Source organism: Patiria miniata, unplaced genomic scaffold (genome assembly GCF_015706575.1).
Source record: "Patiria miniata isolate m_02_andy unplaced genomic scaffold, ASM1570657v1 HiC_scaffold_7, whole genome shotgun sequence".
NCBI lineage: Eukaryota > Metazoa > Echinodermata > Asteroidea > Valvatida > Asterinidae > Patiria > Patiria miniata.
The window spans coordinates 40482854-40506141 of NW_024037074.1; the positions used below are offsets into that span (position 1 = coordinate 40482854).

At 39.7% G+C, this 23288-nt stretch overlaps 1 protein-coding gene across 1 annotated transcript in view; it reads right to left on the reverse strand.

The window, feature by feature from the left end:
• The window catches only part of LOC119745433 (protein dispatched homolog 1-like), a 35675-nt gene extending 12659 nt beyond the window's left edge, over nt 1-23016 (reverse strand). The window contains exons 1-4 of the mRNA XM_038221773.1: nt 22918-23016; nt 12774-12884; nt 5672-5918; nt 3130-3253 (exon numbers count right to left, since the gene is read on the reverse strand). Of these exons, the coding sequence (XP_038077701.1) occupies nt 3130-3253; nt 5672-5766 (219 nt within the window). The 5' untranslated portion in view covers nt 5767-5918; nt 12774-12884; nt 22918-23016. The remainder of the gene's footprint in view (nt 1-3129; nt 3254-5671; nt 5919-12773; nt 12885-22917) is intronic.
• Nucleotides 23017-23288: the final 272 nt, after the last annotated feature.

Here is a 23288-nt window from a genome sequence, read left to right on the forward strand (position 1 = left end):
CAGTGCTTGATCAGTCCATTGACCACTCTTTAAAACTTGCCTCTCTCACTACTAAACTATGCTGGGGCAGGCTGATGTCATCCGATGAAAACATCCATTCATTTCCACACCAGTTTTCATTGGTTGCTATGTGTTACCACTTAGCACTCAAGACCCATTGAGTTTCAAGAACTGGAAGCTAGATAAGGCAGAGTAAACAGCCAGGGATGACTTTACCCATGTAGAGCATCGGAGCTGTGAAGAAGCCATGTATGATGTTGGATTCCTACGGTACTTGTGAGTAAGGGGATCCCGAAATCATTGTGCTGGGCCCGGGTCCAACATGGACATTTTGGATGGTGTGAAGGACCTTTACAATAACTTTGGTCCATTAAATCCCAATGTTAATGTACCGATACTACTCCTAAATAAGGTCTCCACTATTCCAGGGGTATGCATCAGAACCAGGCACCCAATTGAGTACCCAACCGCTGATGTCAGGAACAGGTTCCAGACTACGGGATCGGGTACCTGTAACCAACTTTACAAATTACTTATATTTAGTAACTTCTCATACAATGAAAAAGATAAGTTTGAATGCCATTTGTGGGGACTTTTTTTCAAAATGAAAACCAGGCTACATGGAAAACCAAAACAGATTTCACGTTTTAACAAGCGACAGATGACGCTCGCAAAAGTTGCAGTTTACACGTCAAGCTGTAAAGCCTTTCAGACAATTTCTGGATTTGAAGTTTGGGGTTGGGTTTGTTTTACGGGTACTCGGTTCCCTTACTACCCATAAATGCACACTACTACCTGACTCATAACGTACAGCATTCCTACATGTATGTTACTGTTCATTTCGCTGATCCTTGAGATTTAATATCAAACCCTGGCAAACGTGTGAAGGCAGGTTTCAAATTCTGGCTGTGCGCTAATAAATTGCCCCTGCGGTGTCTCTGTAATGCATCCTGACCATCTGGTGTTTGGTGTGTGGAAAGGGGGGGGGGGGGGATGGGAGATATGGGGGGGGGCATACATGTAGAAGTGTTGGTGCTTGGCTTATGAGATTACACCCTTGATGGACCTGTCCACAGTATGGCTAGGTAGCGTGTAATGTACACGTGTACTTTACCAACTCACGCATGAACATAATGTATAGAGACATGCTGGAAGATTTTGCAGGATTGAGGCAGTGGTCACCCCTCCAAGGACCACAGTCAAGAAATAACGGATGATTTTGCAGGATTGAGGCTGTATGCAATTTTTACGTGGAGGCAGTGGGAGAATTTTGCAGGATTGAGGTTGCATCCTTGCAAAAAAGCCTAGGGAGTTAGGGTTAAGCCTTTAATGCACAGGGCGGTCGCTAGAAGCCGCCCAAGAAATGTTATCTAATCCAAATAATCTGTGCATCAAAGGGTTAAAGAAGCTTTTTGTCAATGCAGAGAAAAATTGAATAAATTGTCTTTGTTTTTTAATTACCCCCGCCATTATGCAACCTTTTCTGGTACCATGATTTTCGTTCAATTTTTATCCAGTGCCAATTACATTTTTTTTTTGGGGGGGGGGTAAATTTGAGCAAGCCATCACCGATCCAAGAAAGCCCATCAGTAAACTGAGAGAAATTCCTTGAGGCTACAATTTCAATACAAACGTTTTAAGATCATCTGCCACTTGCACTACAGTGCTCTGCAAATAACCTTACTTCCATGCAAATACTTCAAATCTGTTCCAATACTTGTCCGATGTTTGATTTGTCAAGCTGAATTGATAACAAGGGATCATCTGAGATAAACTTAATTAAGTAAAGTGGCCGGTGTTTTCCAAGCAAAGGGTCTTGTATTTTTCCCATTTCAAGGGCATATACTCTACCTACATGCTGCTCTATTCAGAACAAAAGACTTGTTAAGTACAGTGTTTCAGCATCTTTAATATTTCAATCATCAGCTTTGGATAAGTTACGGTGTTTGTGAATAAGACTGGACGAATGGCTGGACACCACTAGGGACACTTTAAGTTAGGTTCCAGTGCTTTTCAACAAGTTGAATTTTTGTGTTTTTTAATTAATACATTTTCAGCTTGTATGTTTTGGGCACAAACAGATCAGCTTTGCAAGCAGACTGGCTCCCGGTCCATATACAACATCGATACTGGTTGTGGGGCGGGAACCAGCCTACTTCACAAGAACGGACTTATTGTCTAGTAGTAAAAAAAAAAATAGAATTTGTAAAGTAATAATTCAATAACTATGAATAGGCCGATTTTTTTTTCAGTTGAAGTCTCTAAGTTCAAAAGTGAACAACTTTTGTAATGCTAGAAAAATAGCAATTTAGAAAAGGAATCAATTTTTTTGGAATGAAACTTGGAAGATAGCATGGGGAAGCAACTTTAAAGCCCGAGTCCATCATTTGCAGCTATCCAAAAAAGTAACCGGCGTAATTATTGTTGAAAAACATACTGGTTGAAAGATAGTAAGGGGACTAAACTCCCTGTGAAATTATCCTTTCTGGCAAGCTCTCATTTTGAAGAAATCAACGAAAGAAGGCATTTCCAACGGTGCTTCTTAAGAAGCACCGTAGGAAAATTTAAATTAGTTGTTCGTTTTGTTATTCAGCGCAGCCCGGACAAGCATTGGAACGACGCACAGGCGCGCGCGGTTGCTATAATTCGTTGGATCAGTGCGCAACATCGCGTAAAGCTGCAATTCAAAACAATACGAAACATGATTTAGCAACTTTTGATTTGAAATTGAGATCCTAGAATGCTGTTTTTCTCGGAATATGAAGCTGAAGCTGAGCTGAAACTTCATCAAGTAAAAAAGTTGTTCAGTATCCTTCATTAGATTTTGAACACTTTTGTTGCTTCAAACGAACAAAATGCACTAATTACAAATGATGGACTATGGCTTTAAGATAAGATGGGAATTCTACAGAAACAAAAAAAATGGAAATGTTTACGACAACCTATAATTCCAAACACATATGTAATCAGATGACACGTTGAAAAAAATAATCCCATTGGACAAACAAACTTTTCAAATGTAAAAAAAAAAGCAGAACATCGAGTTGCCATATTGTCAAATATTTTCCCTCTTCCCCAACTCTGACTGCACTCCAGCGGGTTCTTGAATTTTCAAAGAGATCTACTTACGGCAACCGGATCCACAAAATCAGGGAGATCGTAGAGCAGGAAAGCCAGCAGGCCAGAGGCAGTGATGCAAAGCAGAATGATCAGACAGAGTAGGATCGGATGTTGACTGATCAGCCGGGCATAGCTGCAACGGAGAGATAACATTGCAAAGAATAACGGACAAAATTAAAGATTTATTGCCCTTTCTCTTCAACAAATGCGATTTTGTATATTAACTGTCTATTAGCTGTCTGCACAGTCACAGACCGTCAAAAAATCAATCCTCTTTCCCTGCCATGCCTGTTACACAGGCTAGTCACCAAGAGTCAGACCACTTTTTGAGCAAACACTGTGACTAGTCAAATTCAGTCAACAGACAAAAGCAGGCAAGATGTACCGGTAGGCACAGCTGCCTTATCAATCGCCTTCAGTCATACAATGTAGCATAGCTGTAAACACAATCAAACCAATCAACCCTGCTTTACATGTATGTATAGGCTGGGAGCTCTTAATAGTTGAAAACAGTCACTTGATTGATTTTGACTGAAAGGACAACTTTGCACAGAATGTGTGTTTGCATAGAAGGGTAAAGCTGTAGGCCCCTAATAGGTGCATTGTGCATGCGCTTCCACACATCAGAAATTTTTTTTTCTTCTAATGATTTTTCGATCTGTATATATTTCAACAAAAACATCTTCTTTAAATTGTGGCATCTTCAACCTTTAAAAAAGTTTTTATTTGGTTGCCTTTGCATGCAGACAGATGCGTACTGCTAGTTGACTGGTTCCTGGTACTCGGTACATGTATGTACATTACTGAGTCTGATTGGGATGAACCAGTCAACTGTACAAGAACTAAATTATTGTCGACCAGAAACAAATTGCAATTTGTACAGTAATTTTTCAATTACATGTTGGCTGATTTTTTTTTCATCTGATGTCTCATTTAAAAGTGAAAAACGCTTGTATTCAGAAAAAAATAACATTAAAAAACAAGTCAGGTGTGTTTACAAACACAAATGCCCCGCAACCGTGACTGTTTCCATGACATAACACCACTCTAACATCAACTTACATGTACCTTGGTCAAATGGAACGTTCATTGACAGCATTAGTGTCTTCTGTAGGTTTTATATGAATTAATCCCTAATCCCTATGATCTCAGAATAAATACAAGATTTCTATTGTTTTAGCCACTGTGACCTTGACCCTTGACCTTTCGACCCCCAATGCGATAGGCTCCTTAGGATTGCCAAGGACAATCCACAAACCAAATTTGAAGTTCATATGTAAAGTATATCTCAAGTTATCACGCTGACAAAATTTCTTTTGTTTTTGCCACTGTGACCTTGACCCTTGACCTTTTGGCCCCAAATGCAAAAGGCTTCTTAGGATTGCCAAGGACAATCCACAAACCAAATTTGAAGTTCATATGTAAAGTATTTCTCAAGTTATCGCGCTGACAAAATTTCTATTGTTTCAGCCACTGTGACCTTGACCCTTGACCTTTTGGCCCCAAATGCAAAAGGCTTCTTAGGATTACCAAGGACAATCCACAAACCAAATTTGAAGTTCATATGTTAAGTATTTCTCAAGTTATCGTACTGACAAAATTTCTATTGTTTCAGCCACTGTGACCTTGACCCTTGACCTTTCGGCCCCAAATGCAAAAGGGTTGTTAGGATTACCAAGAACAATACACAAACAAAATTTGAAGTTCATATGTTAAGTATTTCTCAAGTTATCGCACTGACAAGATTTGTCCGGACACACACACCCACCCACCCACCCACCCACTAACACACACACCCACCCACGGAAGGACAAGGCGGAAACAGTATGCCCCTTCGGCTTCGCCGCGGGGCATAAAAAAATCCTTTTGGGGGTGACAACTCAAAAATAGCATGACCAGTACATCTGTAACGCCAACCTTCAAGAGCAAAGTATGTACATGTAGGCTGTACCCGGTATGTAATGAAATCGAACAGTTAGAACAATACACAGACTCCAATGGAATATTGGGGCTCGTAATGTACACTGGACTGCTCGACTGTATCTAATAATTTCAGTGCTGGTCTGGTGCTTTTCTGACAGATGGTCTAGCTGTTCGGCGCACTCTTGATCAATGTTCCTAGACAGACGTGCATCTGTATTGCAATTTTTCCCCGTTTATTTATTATGTTAAAGATTTTTGATTGTTTTCAAGTCGACTCTTCTTTATAAGTGCACAGCTTTAAAAAAAAAAAAAGTTATATAAATTGTTATGCACAAAATAACATGATATTTTTCTTCCATTTCAAAATTTTCATTTGGAAGGGTTGATAGTTTTTTTCATTTTTGGTTTAACAAATATCTGCTGTGTTTTTCACAGATGGACAAATATAATCATTACATAAGATTAAAAGAAATGCTGGAATGGTTAAAAATTCATGAATTCACACGCTTCCTGGGGAGATTTGGACTACGTAACAACGAATTGCCTGGCATTATACACACATGCAGATATCTCTGTGACATGAGAATAAACACTTTTGTGAACAAGCCACAATGAGAAGGATAATCACCCAAAGCAACAGCGATGGCGCAGGCTGCTTGCCCACGGCCTGCGAGAGCGATACCGGCCTTCCCGGCTAGTCCCCGTCGCATCTCCGACCTTCATGGTGATGGCGTGGAGTTAACGACCATGATGAGCGCTGTTAGCCTGCCCCCGGCCATCTCGCTAGTTTCTCTCGTTTCAACCTCTCTTCCTGGATATCACTTCTTCAGGTTTGCTCTGCTAGATTGCCCGCTGGCGATGCTGCGCTCGCAAACCTGGCGACGAGAACACAAACAGAATCTCCTCTAATGCAAAAATATTTTGTTTCTAGTCCCGGAACTGCGCCTGATGAGGACAGGATGTGGTTGTCATCTAAGAGTGACGGGTTTCTGTGACGGAATCACCGTGGGTGGTCAGATGGGGAATAGATGGAGGAGAATTGGCCACAAACTGAAAGAGTGTCAAGAGAGATAAACATTGGAGAAAACTGACAAGGGCAGCTACCTGTGCATGGGATGAAAGCAGGCCAAAGGGGGGAAAAAATAATAAATATAGATGGAAAGGAAACTGTAAAACTTTGGGAATTACAATCAGGAATAAATCTGAAGGATAAAGTGATCAGAAACTACGGTAACTCAGAAGAAAAAAACAGCGAAAATGGAGTAAGAAATAAAAAGCTCCTTCTTACCAACTACATGTAGATAGACATGAAAATAAATGTCAAGATCCTAAATTTAAGGGGGCTGCATGAACGTTTTAATCTTAGGAAATTCTTTTGGCAAAAACTGAACTTAGTGAGGAAACAGTGGAAAGTTGAAACATGTTCAGAAATCAGAATATCCCACATTTGCATCATTTTCTACCCAATTATGACCCCACAGTACAGGGTGTGCAAAAAGAAGAAAACCCACTTTTGACAGCAATTTTCACCTACTTGTTGAGCATATTTGAAAAATTACTTTTAATGATATTGATCTTTACGCATAGGTGATGCAAAAATGATTGCAAATGCATACTTTGTCTCTGAGATGTAGTTTAAAAATTTCATGTGCCAAACCTGTTTGTCCACGGACGGCTTTAATCCATCCGCTTGACTGAGACGGACTTACATGTACACGTGGACAACAGTGATTTTGGTGACTTGTATTCAAATTGGCATAATGACACTATTCTTGCAATTTGTTTCACCACGTATAGTTGACGATTTATACTTGACTACATTATAAAAAAAAGTACATGTAGGTTAAATTTCCTGTCAAAAGTGGGTTCCCTTCTTTCTGCGCCACCCTGTAGTACTTTTTTCAATCTTTGTTCAAACATTAATTTGCAAAATGCAGTTGATATCAACGTTTGCATGCAGATAAAAAATGCCACCGACGGCGTCACTCGAAATCTGTGGATTTTGTGTGGTGAGCGTTAAAGATCGAAGAAATGATGATCTCCACGCGGAATGCATGAGAACTGACATGCAAGGCGGTGGGTGGGTTATAAAAGAATAATCAAGGGAAGAAGGGTCACTGAGACAGAAGGAAAGATCAGGGAGGCAGCGGGGGAGGAAGCCCCGAAGGCCCCAGGGAAGGATTGGAGGTGGGGAGAGGAAAGGACAGATTGAGAGATACAAGCGCATCAGCGTAAACAGCAGAAGATTGCTTCTTCACGTAATTGCACAGCTCCCTATCTCTTAATGGTATCTGCTTTTCAATGACATGTACAATGTACATGTACAGTACATTCTACAGCAACCTTAAAGCCAGAGTCCATCATTTGCAGCTATCCAAAAAGTAACTGGCGTAACTATTGTTGAATATTATACTTGGTTGAAAGATAGTAAGGGGACTAAACTCCCTGTGAAATTATTCTTTCTGGCAAGCTGTCATTTTGAAGAAATCAACAAAAGAAGGCCTTTCCAACGGTGCTTCTTAAGAAGCACCTTAGGAAATTCAAATTACATGTACATGTACATGTAGTAGCTTGTTTTGTTATTTGGCGAAACGCACGCACAAGCATTAGCACGACACACATGCGCGCGCGGTTGCTCGTCGGATCAGTGTGCGACATCGCGTAGCTGCAATCGGCTCAGTGAGAACGTGTCACAGACGCTGAATTCAGGCCCAATTCAAAACATGATTCAGCAACTTTTGATTTGAAATTGAGATCCTAGAATGTTGTTTGTCTCGAAATATACAGCTAAAACTGAGCTGAAACTTCATCAGGTTAGTTGTTCAGCACCCTTCTTTAGATCTTGAGCACTTTTGTTGCTTCAAACGAACAAAATGCACAAATTACAAATGATGGACTATACCTTTGAATCCACGTACACAAGGATCTTTCCACTAACTTATTGTGACCTTCAATTTGTTAAGTTCCCAAGGCAGACGCCGATTTTCACAAAGCAAATTTTTTCCCCACAATTCTTTTCCTATTCACAACCGAATTTGAGCGTCTTTGTCACAACCGAATTGTGTGTTCCTGATGGTGCATCCGTGACCGTGGTTTCTAAGCTTTTGACTTAATTTGCGCATCTGCTGCGAAGAAAAATTGTCCGGGCATTTATCACAATGGTTTTTCCGAGTTGAAAAGCGAAGGAGACAGAGAAAATCTCATCCCGGCTACCGGTACCTGGGGATTTTCTCTTGCATGTTAATTTGGTTTCTGCCTTTGCAGTAGGCAAAGAAAATTACAAGGATACTATTGTCAGCTGGGAATTGTGCAAACGTGAGGTTTGCTGCATGAGGCTGATGAAATACACTGTACTGTACATGGAATGGGCACACTAAACTCAGTTTGTTTGTTTTTTACTTAAAAGATTCTCTGCACGAGCCTAATCTGCAAGCTGCTACAAGGGAAAATTGGCATACAATTAACAACATGCAAGGGTGAAGTAACATTTATATTGTACATTGTATGTGTGAGTTTTTTGTAGCATCTAAATTTCTGATAGACAAAACAAAAATGATCAGTGGTGTGTTTTTCCAAAGTTCACAATTAAGGCATGCAGAACTTTATTTATTATTACCAAGCCAACAGAAAATAACATTGAAGGGCTGTGTACAAGACATGATTCCCTCACCAAATGACCGCTGTGGTTTGCAAGAAATACGTGTTAACTGTTGTCAATTCTTTATAGCATTAGGCAAAATAATAAGTTTGATCTTGATGGCTTAAAGTTTACATGCAATTCCTAAATGATCTTTTTAAAGTTAACCCACTTACATTAAAAAAACAGAATGACAGTTATGACAGAATGCATTTTACTTCAACATCCTGTCAATTCAATCTTAGGCCAAAAAAAATAAAAATAATTCTGCTTCCGGTTACCCAACCGACCCTATTTTTTGGCCGCGACCCTAAAATTGTCCATTATTTTGTAAGAATTATATCGAACGTAAATATATTGACAATAATTACAGTAGGTTTTATTCACTTTTTGTGGCCAATTTTTGCACAGCTTTCGTAGTGCAATGGAAATAGTTCAGGCTAAAACTTCGCATATAATTGAATACCCCATTCAATCAGCATAAAAACAATTGGCGAAAAAAAAAATTCCGACCGACCTTATTTTTGAAAGGCATGTCATCAGAAGCAGAAGTATTTTTTTGGGGGGGGGGGGGCATTATCATGGGTTATTAAGCTACATGTAGGGCTACCAAAAAAGAAGAAGATATAATTGAAACGGTGAAGTGGCCAGAACGTTGCCATCAGGTAGGCCTAAGCTGTTTATAAAAATGACACTGAACGGAAAAAGTTTGTTTTCACGTAAAAAGTATCCATTTCACAACAAATATGGACAAAATTATTCCATTTTCTGTTGTACAAAATAAATCCCCCCCCCCAAAAAACATTGCTTGGCTGCTGGTTCACATGTGGGGATGTCCAAGTCATGTAAAGTGGGAGAAATCTGCTAAAGTGACTGGTCCCTTGCCATATTTTGTGGCATTAGGCAACGGACACCATTTCACGAAATTAAAAGGCCACTTGAAATCTGAAGAACAAGGATGGTTCAGAGAGAAAGGGCAGAACCAACAGGGAATACAAAGCTTTTACCTGTATCCTTCCTAACTAAAATTACCCCAAGTGATAACAAGGACTCCGAAATGAGGAGTGCGTCCTTTACACACCATGGGTACGTACTTCGTCCTCAAACCCACACTTGGGACCCTGCCCCATGATGCCCGGAGAGCTTGATGTGCCCAAAGTGTCCGCACACTTCACCCCAAACATGTCCTGGTCAAAGGGCCACATCTCTAGTGACGGTCATGAAAAAAAAGTGTTAGGACGCAGCAAATATGACGTGAGAAAATTGTACTTATAAAGTGAAACACGAGGGTTGAATACAGTTTGATTTATCAGCTGGCTACTAAGCACGTTGCACAGTGAGTGGAGGAGTACAAGAAAGGCACAATGAGATCACAAGGGGGATATTCTTCAAGGGAAACTAGGTCAACCAGAATTGATAAAATGTCAATTTTTCCCCACACAATTTCCCCTTAAGTAGAAGCTGTTATTGAGATTGCAGTACTAAAATGTTAGTGCGGGAAACCTAACCTCTGTGCGCCAGGCGCAGTGCTCATTAATTTCATTACACAACAAAGTTTAACCTAACGCAGTACTGTAGATCTATAGACGTCAGTAACATTTAAACGTTTGAAGTTTTGAAAACCCTGATAGCTTGGGGTTTTTTTTGGTCTTAGTTTTTTTCCGGTCATCTTTACTTTGTGTTTCAGGTTGCATGAACCAACAATTAGCTTACTTCTTCCCACTACAGCTTCGGAAAGTTATACTGTACCTGCAATAGTGAATGGTGTGGATACAATGTGTGTACCGGTAGGCATGAACAGACACTTACATGCTATACCTAATGTGGACATTCCTTTGTTTTAGTGTAAAAAAAAATGGAGAAAAAACAATTTTACTCGCACTGTGAACACTTTTTCAACCCAAATTTTTGATCATGATTTCCTTAATAATGATAATAATAAACTGTTCTTATATAGCGCTTTATACAAAAATGTGTCAATAGATGTGTTTCTGGTAACAAACAAAGTCTTTTAATTAAGCTGTGATTTAAAATGTTCCAAGGATGGGCTGATCTTTTTATGATCACGATGAGGTAATTTATTCCATTTTTTCCAGTGTTCATCTTCATTTTGCGACAGATAACCCTAACACCAAAATTCCTCTAAAACTGTTTTCCAGAGGGTTAACCTTGTGTGGACCTGGGCAAGTCCACACAACATTGAAACTTCTGCACTACCAGTATGTGGACCTCTTTTGTCCACAGGTCCACATTACCGTAGAGTATGCAATGTTAGAACAGTAGGCAATGTTAGAGCACACACTGTACGCACATTCAATTACAATGTACATATGTCACTCAGTCTAACCTAATTAAATCAAAGGTAATGCTGTTGAAAGTGTGGTAGTTAGATTATACCACATGTAAAATGAACATGGTGTAAATTAATGACATCAGCACTTAATCACATGGACTGCAGGGATGCTAAATTTGAGAACCCTTGCAGACAACCCTTTAAGTCCCATCTTTTTCTTCTGGAGGAAATATCCAGACGAAAACAGATTGGATTTCAAGGGACTGCAGGGAAGCTGCAGATCTAATGCCAGAGGTACCGGTATATGAATACCTACATGTTGTACTCGGATGTCTGCCAGATATATCTGGATGCATCCACACATAAACAAAGCCAGTAGTAAACATGCACTATCCCCACAAAAACACAGCGTCAGTTTGATGTAATTTTAATAAAAAACAAGTAGTTCTTAGGTTTCTTAAAAAATTTCTGGAAAGAATGTTGTATCCAGACGCAACAGCGGTTGTGTACAAAGTCTATGGAGAGTCAAGAGAATTGTCTACATTGTAAGTATTTCCTAACACAATTGGAAATGTTTCTCAGTCCCAGATTCACGTCTTTTCAACATTTTTGCAATGGCTGACCTTCATTGGGATAAAGAATTGACGTCAGGATGCAACAGTCTTTCCAATTTTCTGTTTTTTTTAACTATTCACTGAATTAAACTCCTGAGTTTCTTTAATGCTAAGACAAGATAAGTTTGCAATGCTTTTGAAAAAGACTTAGATTAGAAACAAAAAATGTACACAATTTTCGGAAAAACACAAAATCCAAAACAAAACAAAAATCCTACTCAATTTAATTCAAACAGTGGCCAACATTCTTCAGATTAGGTTATAAAATGTTATGCATCATACACTGTACAGGCAAAACCTTAATTCACTTCCTAATGGTTGAAAAATGAAGGGGGAAAAATGTCACTTTTTTTAAGTGCTATACTTAATGTTACCAAAAATCTTTTTAATATACTGTACGTGTATTTTCCTTTTCAAAAATTCATTATCGGGTTCAAATAACAAGCCCAATGTCTCACAATTCATTATCTAGAAAATTTGGGTCCAAAGAAAGATTTTGGTGTGCCCACATTTTTGAGATAAATATCTCAAGACTTGAAAAATAATGGTTGACCCTATTTAATAAGAAATCATGCAGTCAGACAAATAATTTGAATTTTTGAAGAATGCTTACAGCGAGACATGAAACACATCCATTTCCCCCTTTTTTTGCACATTTTCAAAACAACATTCAGGAATCGAAAAATCTAGAATTAATATTAAGTTTTATAAGCTGCTGAATGTCCATACACGCATACATGTACTGTTAAAATCCCTCAACATCGTCTATTCCCTATAACATGCCAAAAACTCTCGGACATTTTCAGCTGAATTCCTCATTTCTGACTAATTTTGGTCTAGAAATCACATTGAAGAAGGAACCTTTAAGTGAAAGGAAAATTATGAAATATGCTGCCAATTTACCTATTTCATTAGTATTTAATTTGAAAACTGCAGTCAATATTTCCTGTATTTTCCTACAAATAATGTTCTTTATTATTTCTCTCCTTTCATTATCTTCTTAAGCTACTGAAAGCTTACTGCAACACATTTTCAAACAAACGCCACTGTCAAAACATTGAAATTCTGCCTTTCTCAGATGCACGATCAGGAAACGACAGGAAATTCTAGCCGGCACAAAATCAATCCTTTGCCGTCAATATTATACAAGGTAGGTTAAGCGTGCCTTTCACCATTCGTCACTCACCTTATAAAAATACGGTCCAATTTCAACCGCAAACTCCTGCAGTGACAATGGTCATCCCACTCCAAAGAAGTCGGAATAAGTGTGGATGCTGCACAGTCTTCCTCGCACAAGCTGGATTAGACAAGACAAAAAACGTGGCATTCAAAGCTAGGCTTTTCTCTGTGAAGCGTTTGTTGAAAAAATCCTGCGATGAACAAGCACACCATTCCAAGCAGTGACAGCTTCAAGTTCTACTGGTGAACCCCCAAAAAGTGAAAAATGTTAGCGAAAAATGTCTATTTGCCGGACAGATGCGAAGATACAAGCTTCCTTGCCGTAACACATCCACACGGTGACAGGCTGAAGGAACTCCACCACGGCCAGCCACCGCGCCACAGTCATGACAGTGGTGCAGCTTGATGTGTGTGACACATCCATTGGTACGTGATTGGTTCATTGGGGGCTCATGCATATGCATGATGAAAGATACTGATAGCAGTGACACATGTTAGGGTGGAAACTCAAGCTGGCTGCATTATGATTGGCTGAGGACATTATGAATATTTATGAGTAACTAGAGCTAAGAGTTTGTACTAAGTACATGTATGGACACATGAGTACAGATCCCATAACATAAAGTGTATCGTTTGTTCACAAGTATCTGTGCAGTTTCGTATTACATGTAAAAGTAACAGTTTAACTTTAAGCATGTTTACAAAGTAAATTATTGAAAGCGGTTCAGTGCAAAGATACAGAAATTTGAGAAAATGTTTCACAGAGTTAAATACTGAACGCATGCAGTTGCCGTTGTCCTTTTTAATAATGAAGCATACAAGACTTTTTTGTAGAAACGTTAATTTTGTACCAGCACTTTTCTCCACTTGAACAATTAACGTGCTTTCCAATAAACAAGATTCAAGGACACTAAGTAATTTTAATAAATTTACCAGTACATCAGAACGCAGATGTCGTAACTCAAATTAACATGTACATGTACATGTACCGGCATATTTCTATACTGCCCTTTGCTTTCCGGATATATTTTGTGTGTAGCTTTTCCCCAAGAGAAAAAGTATGATAGTGTCTGTATTATTCCCAACTTTGCCAAAATTACGCTGAGACTATCTGGTCTGATCCTTACATGTAGCTCACACAAATTCAGTGGTTTAAAGAGGTTGTGGAATGCTGGAAGACATTTCCGTCATTTTTGGGGTATATGTAGCCTAAGGTGTGATGAAATAAAAACGACTATTGTTTCTGTCATGAAATGAGTACAAAGGGTACTTTTGAGAGCTATTTTTCAGGTCCTGTTTCGACCCGAACGTGCAATTTGTGTAAAAGTCGTCGTTGCGGGCAGCAAACAAAACACAGTAAATTGTGACGTAATAAACAGGACTTGTTAATGCTACTCTACATCGGGAGTCCTGTTTATTACGTCACGATTTACTGTGTTTTGTTCGCTGCCCGCAACAAATTGCACGTTCGGGTCGAAACAGGCATGACAGGACTTGAAAAACAGCTCTCAAAAGTACCTTTTGTACTCATTTCATGACAGAAACAATAGTCGTTTTTATTTCATCACACCTTAGGCTACATATACCCGGAAAATGACGGAAATGTCTTCGAGCATTCCACAACCTCTTTAATGTCTTACACTGTAAAGGTTTCAATTTAAATTCAAATGAAAACGTTTTTTGTTTTTGTTCCATTTTGGGAACTGAACACTTTTTCAACAATGACGACAATAACAAAACTTGCATAGATCTCAAAATTTGTTAATCGTGTCTAATATTGTTTAACAGCATGTACCAGTACCGGTATAGGCTAGTGGGCCACTTTTGTAAAGGGTCCAAGATGTATAAAGAGCCTTTCATGTTATCCAACATCTGTGCGTCGGACCTGGGTACAACACACTGGATGCTTTCACAAGGGTGCATACCTACGGTATGTTCTCCAGTACCGATGTTCCCCAATACCGATGTTCCCCGAAATTCCTACCAATATAACCCTAACCCTAGCCCTAACCCTAACCCTAATCCTAAGGGTTTGGGGGAACATCGGTAGTGGGGAACGTTGGGTAGATCCCTTTCCCCATGGCAAAAATCCAACATGGCTTCCACATGGCTTAGGTGCTCTACCTGGGTAAAATCCCGGGTACAAAATTTGAAATCTACAGTTGACCCATTTGAATACTAGTGTTAGTGTGAACCGTACACTTACAGTGGACCCGTGTTGATCCCTTACAGAAAATTAAGCTTGCGGCAAGCTTGCCGCAAGCTTGCAGGGAGCTTGCCACAATCTTATCCAGCTCGCGACAAGCTAAAATAAGTTTGCGACTAATTCTGCAAGCAAAGTACTGTACATGCTCGTTGCAAGCTTGCGTGATAGCCAGCAAGCTTGCATGATAGCCTGCAAGCTTGCTACTTAGGTTCAAGCTTGCCGCAAGCTTGGGTGATATCCTGCAAGCTTGCGGTAAGCTTGCATGACAGCCTGCAAGCTTGTGTAATAGCCTGCAAACTTGCATGATAGCCTGCAAGCTTGCAGCAGGCTTTCCACATGCTGGCTTACTTTTATAGCTGCATGGTTGATGTAAAATCGCGATAGCACCAAGCAATGCATCCAGATTACATGGTTTTCATTATAAAAGCAATGTGGCTTTAAGTGTGTATAACAATACATGTAAGTGGATGGACTGCTTGTGCTTATATATTTCAAAATGGGTCATTCTTGTCTTGGGTACACAAAAGTATAATATCCACACAAATGGATGCAGCCATCTGTACACTGAGTCAGGCCTACATGTAAGTCTCACGCATTGAGCGTGAGACTCACCCATTTCAGGTTATTCTCATTCTCTCACGCCCACAAGCGATTTCTCACGCCATAAAAGAAATAAATAATTGACTCAAAACTCAACAATGATGTTTAAAGACCTAGTCCATCATTTGTAATTTGTGCATTTTGTTCGTTTGAAGCAACAAAAGTGTTCACAATCTAATGAAGGATACTGAACAACTAACCTGATGAAGTTTCAGATCAGCTTCAGCTGTATATTTCGAGAAAAACAGCATTCTAGGATCTCAATTTCAAATCAAAAGTTGCTAAATCATGTTTTGAATTGCAGCTATACGCGATGTCGCGCACTGATCTGACGAATTATAGCAACCGCGCGCGCCTGTGCGTCGTGCAAATGCTTGCGCGCGCTGCGCCGAATAACAAAACGAACTACTAATTTAAATTTTCCTACGGTGCTTCTTAAGACGCACCGTTGGAAATGCCTTCTTTCGTTGATTTCTTCAAAATGAGAGCTTGCCAGAAAGAATAATTTCACAAGGAGTTTAGTCCCCTTACTATCTTTCAACCAAGTATGTTTTTCAACAATAATAACGCCAGTTACTTTTCGGATAGCTGCAAATGATGGACTATAGCTTTAAATGTTACTGACGACTATAGATCTACCGTTGGAAATGCCTTCTTTCGTTGATTTCTTCAAAATGAGAGCTTGCCAGAAAGAATAATTTCACAGGGAGTTTAGTCCCCTTACTATCTTTCAACCAAGTATGTTTTTCAACAATAATAACGCCAGTTACTTTTTTGGATAACTGCAAATGATGGACTCCGGCTTTAAATGATGATCTTTTGCAAAAAAAATTAAAGTGGTCAGAATTTGCCTGAGATTGCACCACAGAGCGTCTAGAATCCAAAATTGTTCGCCCTGATCCACGCCATTAGGGTTTCGCGCTTCACGCTCACATTAGTTCTAATCAAGCTCCATCACCAAAATCTCACTCTCACCTCTTACGTTGGCCGTCCTGTAGAGCTCATTCCATAAAATTGGGGTCCAAAAGTTTGACACTTTGTTGTATCCCTGTTACACCTGACCACGGACGATTTAAATGGTCCATGACCTTTTGTAATTTACCATCCGGCAAATTTCATCAAAATGTTGATGTTGATGTAACATTTCTTACACATGTAACTGTAAGTCCACATGTTCAATGGGCCTCATGATGTGCAGAGTATAGTATTTTTTTTTTTAAATACTACAGAGGACCGTTATGTGTGACACTGACAGCTCATTCAATCTGTAATTTTCAAGCAAAAACAGCGCATATGCATGCCAAATGAAAAAATTGAAGCCCCAGCTACATGTAAACTACGATTCCAAATACGGTAATGATATAGCAAATCACACACCGTACCAAATACGATCAACACAGGGGAAAAAAACACCCAAAAGTTGTTATTCCTGACACTGCGCAATTTTCCTTGCATTCATGCAGTGACAATGAATGCACGTCTCGCTGAATTCAATAATTTGGCACTGCAACAGATGCTAATAAATACGGGGATTAATATGCAATAACGGACGGCAGCAGTCACCGAGGAAATTAAACAGTTGACCACATGTAAGCACAGATGACACAAAGTGCGAGAACAACAATCAGATCTGTTCACCACTGTGTATACTGTTTGTATCTGCAATTATTTAATTAAAAGCTGCTAACGATGTGATAATTACACTGGGGATTCTGCCAGAAGGAACCGTCACAGGGTGGGAAATTTGCAGTGCACTTTCCCTTCCGGGGCTATAAGCTTTGCTTGTGATTGATACTTTTTTGTCATTGATCGACTGTACCCTGTGGGGGTTAAATGCTGGGGAGCTAATTTCCTTTTGCGTATCCCTGGGAAAATCAAGCTCAGAGGAGGACAGGGTTGTACAGACAATGTGGAGATTCAACAAAAATCAATTGCATAAACTGCAGCAATCTAGACACAATTCAATTCCAACATTTCAATAAATATGTACAATTGGAATGGGTTTTTTCCAGATGGCATGCATATTTTCTCTTTTAACATGACATTTAAGAATATACAAACTTCATATTATTACATACATGTACCAACATGTGCATGAATGTCATACATGTGACATGTCATTCATCACACATGTCATTCATCACATGCCCTTCAGGATCCAATTCAGATCCCAAGTTGCACACAAATGCAGAACTCTGGCATTTAAACAGAATTTCCAAAGACAGTGTGAACATTTTGAAAAATAAGAAAAGAAAAATTTGAATCACAAAAAAGTGAAATTGTACGTTGCACATACAAATTACAATACATGATCTTTTGCCATACACAGTATGTACATTTACTTGTGATCTATACATGACATAAGATGCCATAGTCCACCTCAGGATGGCATTAAAAAAAATCCAATGTTTTTCAAGACCAAGGTCACAAGGTATAATGACTTTCTACCAACATTCTCCAGACGACATGCGTATTTCAAGCATTTAACAAATCACAGCCAACATGACTTTCAAATTTCAGAACATTAATTTCACATTTGGCTGATCTGTGCACCATCTGTGTCTGATGTGACACACATGAATGCCAACTTAATGAAAAATCATTCCAACCATTCACTGATGTGATCCAATGACATGAATGATGACATCTTGGCCTTAAATCACTCAACCTGAAAGAGGGGGGGGGGGGTAGCACGTTCAGGCTCAACGGTAGAGATTGTCTGGTGACATGATTACGTGTACCTGATGTAAAATGGCCCCTGCTATTCCGGGCAATGATTTTCCTTTTTATTCAAATAGTGTTTTGTGCCACAACTGTTAGCCACGGCCCAATTTCATATTTAGCCAAAAATCCACGATGGCTTACCGTAGCAGAAAATGCCGTCCTAAGACTAGCATAATATTTCAAGATTTTGCGAGGAATTTAGGCTTATACATGTAAATGCACGTGCATACCGGTACATATGCACTGTACATCCTGTAACTGATGATTCTGTGCTTACAGTTACAGGGTTAATTGTCACATTTATTTTTGCAAGCACTGTCAGCATATAAGAATGATCATAACTGTGGAATTTTGTGGTTAGCAAAGCCTTGAAATTTGCAATTCAAAGTTTAGCTCTCCTCTGATGCACACATGTACATTGTACATGTGTGAACATCAACTTGCATGTTGTAAATGTAAACATTGTATCAGTACAAAGTTGCTTGCATTTTTAGTATACATATAAGTCATGACACAAAGTAGTGGTGCATCGGGTCTGGTTGACAAGGCCAAACCGACCCGAGACATTTATTTTATAAACCAAATCCGAGCTGAAACCAAACTGGACTAACTACAACCGACCTGACCCGACCTGACAACAATTTTTTTTTAAAACGACCCGAAACTGAACCGACCCGAAAAAAACCGAATATTTTTATTTCGGTTTATTTCCAAAATGGCTTAACGGACCAGACCCAATCCGAAAATCGCAAACGCAAAACTGAAACCAACCTGACCCAACTAAAATGTCGGACAAACCAACCTGACTTGACCCGAAGTCGGTTTCGGGTCAGGTTTACACAGCATTAATACAAAGCCTTTTCATAATTTGGTGGGTGATGTGTTTAATAGGAAAATGTGATGAAAAAGCAGACTGAAGGAATGTTCTGTCTGTTAGCAGGGTTCACCTAAAGGCTATTGATACGCAGACACAAGACAGCGGGGGCCAGACTTCAGTCACTGAGCTTGAAGTCATAAATACTGCTTGGCAAAAATCTGCACAGAACCATCCAACTTACAACATATCCAACAATCGTCAATGCATGAAATTCTTAAGCTGGTAACCCTACCGGCATTTGCTAAATCTTTTTTACGCTGAGCAAAATGAAACGTGATTTGCCCCAGATAGATGTGTGCATTTACGGTAGTGCGGGAAACGCATACTCGATTGCAAAAACCACGGGTATCCAGGTGCCCATTAAAAACAACCAAAAAAAACCCCAAAAATTCCAATCCCGGAAGTTGCTGTTGAGATTGTTCATAAAGGGTCGTACCGGTACAATAACAGGCCTATACTACAAGCACATGTACATCGGTGCATCAAAACAGCAAGATACAAGTATGTACAGTGAGCTTTATAGCTTTATGATGTAAACTGCAACTTTCGCGAGCGTCATCAACGTGAAATATGTTTTTTGTTTTGGATTTTGAAAATTCCCCACAAATGACATTCAAAATCTTTCTTTTTCATTGTCTGAGAAGTTACGCTCGATTCCATAATCTGGAACCGGTTCCTGACATCAATGGTCCGGTACTCGGGTACCCGGTTCCGATGTACAGCCCTATAGTCCCAGATTCATATACATGTAAAGACTGGCTTTTAAAAACCTGTTTGAACGGATTTTTACAGAAATCTTCATGTAATTGTGGGCTTTTTAGTGACACCACAAGACTTTGCAAACCGCAATTTTTTGAGACTGTATGTATGCATACATGTATGTACCTGATGTATGTGCTTTTTTATATCACACTTGTGTGTAAATACCGATTCCTATGATGCATACGTCTGGATCAAGGTGCACAGAGCCATGGAAACAGCCATTCTTGTGGTGCTAGGTACTGCATCATGTGTGTGAACTGAACCATGGACCCTCTGCTAAAAGTAGACAGAGGCTCGGCGGAATTGCATGCCGCAATGAAGTTTTTCATTAATACATATTATGACCGGCGAAGGGAATCTGCTTGGACGGGCTTGCAATAATCATAATACGGTTGTCTGGACTGCTGATGCAACCGGCGGAACCGTAATCACACTGGCAGTGATAATTAGTTTCGCTCGGTCGGTCCTGGAGGAGTTTTAAATCCCCACCCTCCTAAATCAATGCGATGGCCGGCTGGCTCTATATCACCGGTGTCACGGTTCATTTGTTATGAAACACCCCAAGACAATCACGTCAAGCCGGTGCCCATCCTATAACTTGGTTAATGGCCGGGATATGCCACTGGGAAACGGCGGTAATCAAATCAGAGAGATTGAAGTTTGTCGCGGATGTGATAAACGAGCCCATTTCTTTGTTTGCTGACGGATTAACTGCACACACACCGCGTGATGAGATCTGGAATTGCCACTCTTTGCTTCATTCCTGCGCTTCAGTCTGCAGATCTTCACTGGGATAATTTCAATAATTTTTATCAAATTTAACTTTAAAACCTTGTTAACTGAAGTAAACATACAAACACATTGAGTAAATAGTCAATGATGTATGTTTTTGACCTTCATCAACGTAGTTTTATAATTACTGAATATTCAGTGCTGTCTAAGAGCTCAATACAAGGAAAAAAATCACCAAGCTTTGTTATTATTATTTACTGTTATTCTGGTAATGAAACCCAGTATTCCTCAAAAGCGCCCTAGGCACTGTGTAGCTTGCAGAGGAGACAGTGAGAAGACAGTGAGAAGAAATTACAGTTTTAGAGGTGGGAGAAAAAGCCCAGAAGATTATTCTGGGGGAAACCCACAGAATAAGGCAGGGGCTGAAATCCATACATTCGAACACGGGTCGCAGCGGTGGAAGCCGAGGAAAGAACCGCTTTGCCAACCTGACTCCCCTTAATACTCGAGTGGGAGTCAAATCCACAACCATCTGCTTACTGGTACAGATGGCACAACCACTCGACCACAGAGCTTGCTGAGGTTACTCAATGTACACGTAACTACTTGTACATTGTACATTCTCGTACATTATATTCTCTAATCAGCACTGAACATACTGTGGTTTTGATACATTTACAACATGTACAGTGTAAGTGAACGAGAAAACACCTCCCTGATGCAGAATTCTATCCTGAAGGATATCACTTGTACATGTCTGTACTAATTTTTTTTTTGTGGAAATGAGGTGTTTGTTTCATCAGAAGACATTTTGTGAGATATTAAGACAGTCTTGTACACGTATGTAGTTTTGAACTTTACCAGTACAATATACACAGGCCCGTTGCCAGCCCTGAACATCGGGGGAGGGGAGGGGGTATAGTACAATAGGGGGCCCACCACCATAAGAAATATAAAAATACACATGTATGGCTTTTGCTGTTGGGGGGGGGGGGGGCCAATTGTTTGGCCCCTCCAGGCCCCCTCCCCCCTTGATGACGGGCCTGACAATACAGCAGTTAATTAAAAAAATAGACAACAGTCTGGGAAAATAAAAAACTTATCCATGGCATGCAATGTACATTGTAACAAATTTAATGAAAAAAAATAGGTTTGAAGAACTATCAAACGCTTTATATTGTATCTCAGTTAAAGCGTCTTTGAAAATCAAAGTTGATATATGATTCATGTCACGAATGGGACTCTTCTGTACTTAGTGTCTGGGACATGTTTGTAACATCCTTGGTAAAACAAACTGAAACACGTCAAACCAAACCCGGCATGTTTATCAGCGGACTGCGCAAACAAAAAGGAATTTCCAACCTGACAGTTTGTGGGCTGCGTACATCATTCACTTCGGGACGAAAAAATGTGGAGGGGCATGGGAAAGCAAGAGAAATGATTGTGTCAACAAATTTTGCCTGCGCCAAAACATGTTTGATCAAATTAGCGGAAGTTTGCTTTGAGAGCAAACAAGAGCCATCCATCTTGATGGCATATTGACACACGCTTTATTGGACGGCTATTTTTGTTCGGCAGGTTTTTATTTTAACTACGTGTATGAATGCAGGCCTCTCGTGCTATGACAAAAAGTAAAACCTATTACATGTACATGCACATGCTAGAAGAATGTGACTTAAAGCTACAGTTCATCATTTGCAGCTATCCAAAAAGTAACGGACATAATTATTGTTGAAAAACGTACTTGGTTGAAAAGATAGTAAGGGAACTAAACTCCATGTGAAATTATTCTTTTTGGCATGCCGTCATTTTGAAGAAATCAACGAAAGAAGGCGTTGGACATTTCCGTAATAGTTCGTTTTTTTGGTTTGGCGAAGTGCGCGCAAGCGTTGACATGACGCACATGCGCGCGGTTGCTATAATTCGTCGGATCAGTGCGCGACATCGCGTAGCTGCGATCAGCTCAGTGAGAACGTGTCTCGGACACTGAATTCAGGCCCAATTCAAAATATGATTCAGCAACTTTTGATTTGAAATCGAGATCCTAGAATGGTGTTTTTCTCGAAATATACAGCTGAGCTGAGCTGAGCTGAGCTGAGCTAAAACTTCATCAGGTTAGTTGTTCAGCACCTTATTTAATTTTGAGCACGTTTGTTGCTTCAAAATAACACAATGCACAAATTACAAATGATGGACTGTACATGTACCTCAAAAAAACCCTCAGGATTGAACCTTAAGAGCTCCACTCACATGACTGGACAAAAATCACCGGAACGGAAAGCTTCGGTTTGGGTCTACTTCAATTGCTTAAAAGCCACATTTCAGTCATCCCTGCTCTGCAGAAAAAAAGGTAATAGTTTTTCAACAAGGGCTTTGATGTTCAATGTCAATCTACATGTACTCAAGCGTGAACAATGAACTGCAGTTCAGCCAAACTTCAATACAAATTAAAAGGGATTAAAACTTCAAAATTGTTCTACTGAAGACGATCAGAACATACTGATCGGAACGTCAAGTTTTAAAACCGGTTCTGTTCAGAACCACGCGTTTTCCCAAAAGAATGTCCACATCGTGTTGCCATAAACCTTCACTAGTTCGAAATTGTTCGTTACTGAATTCGA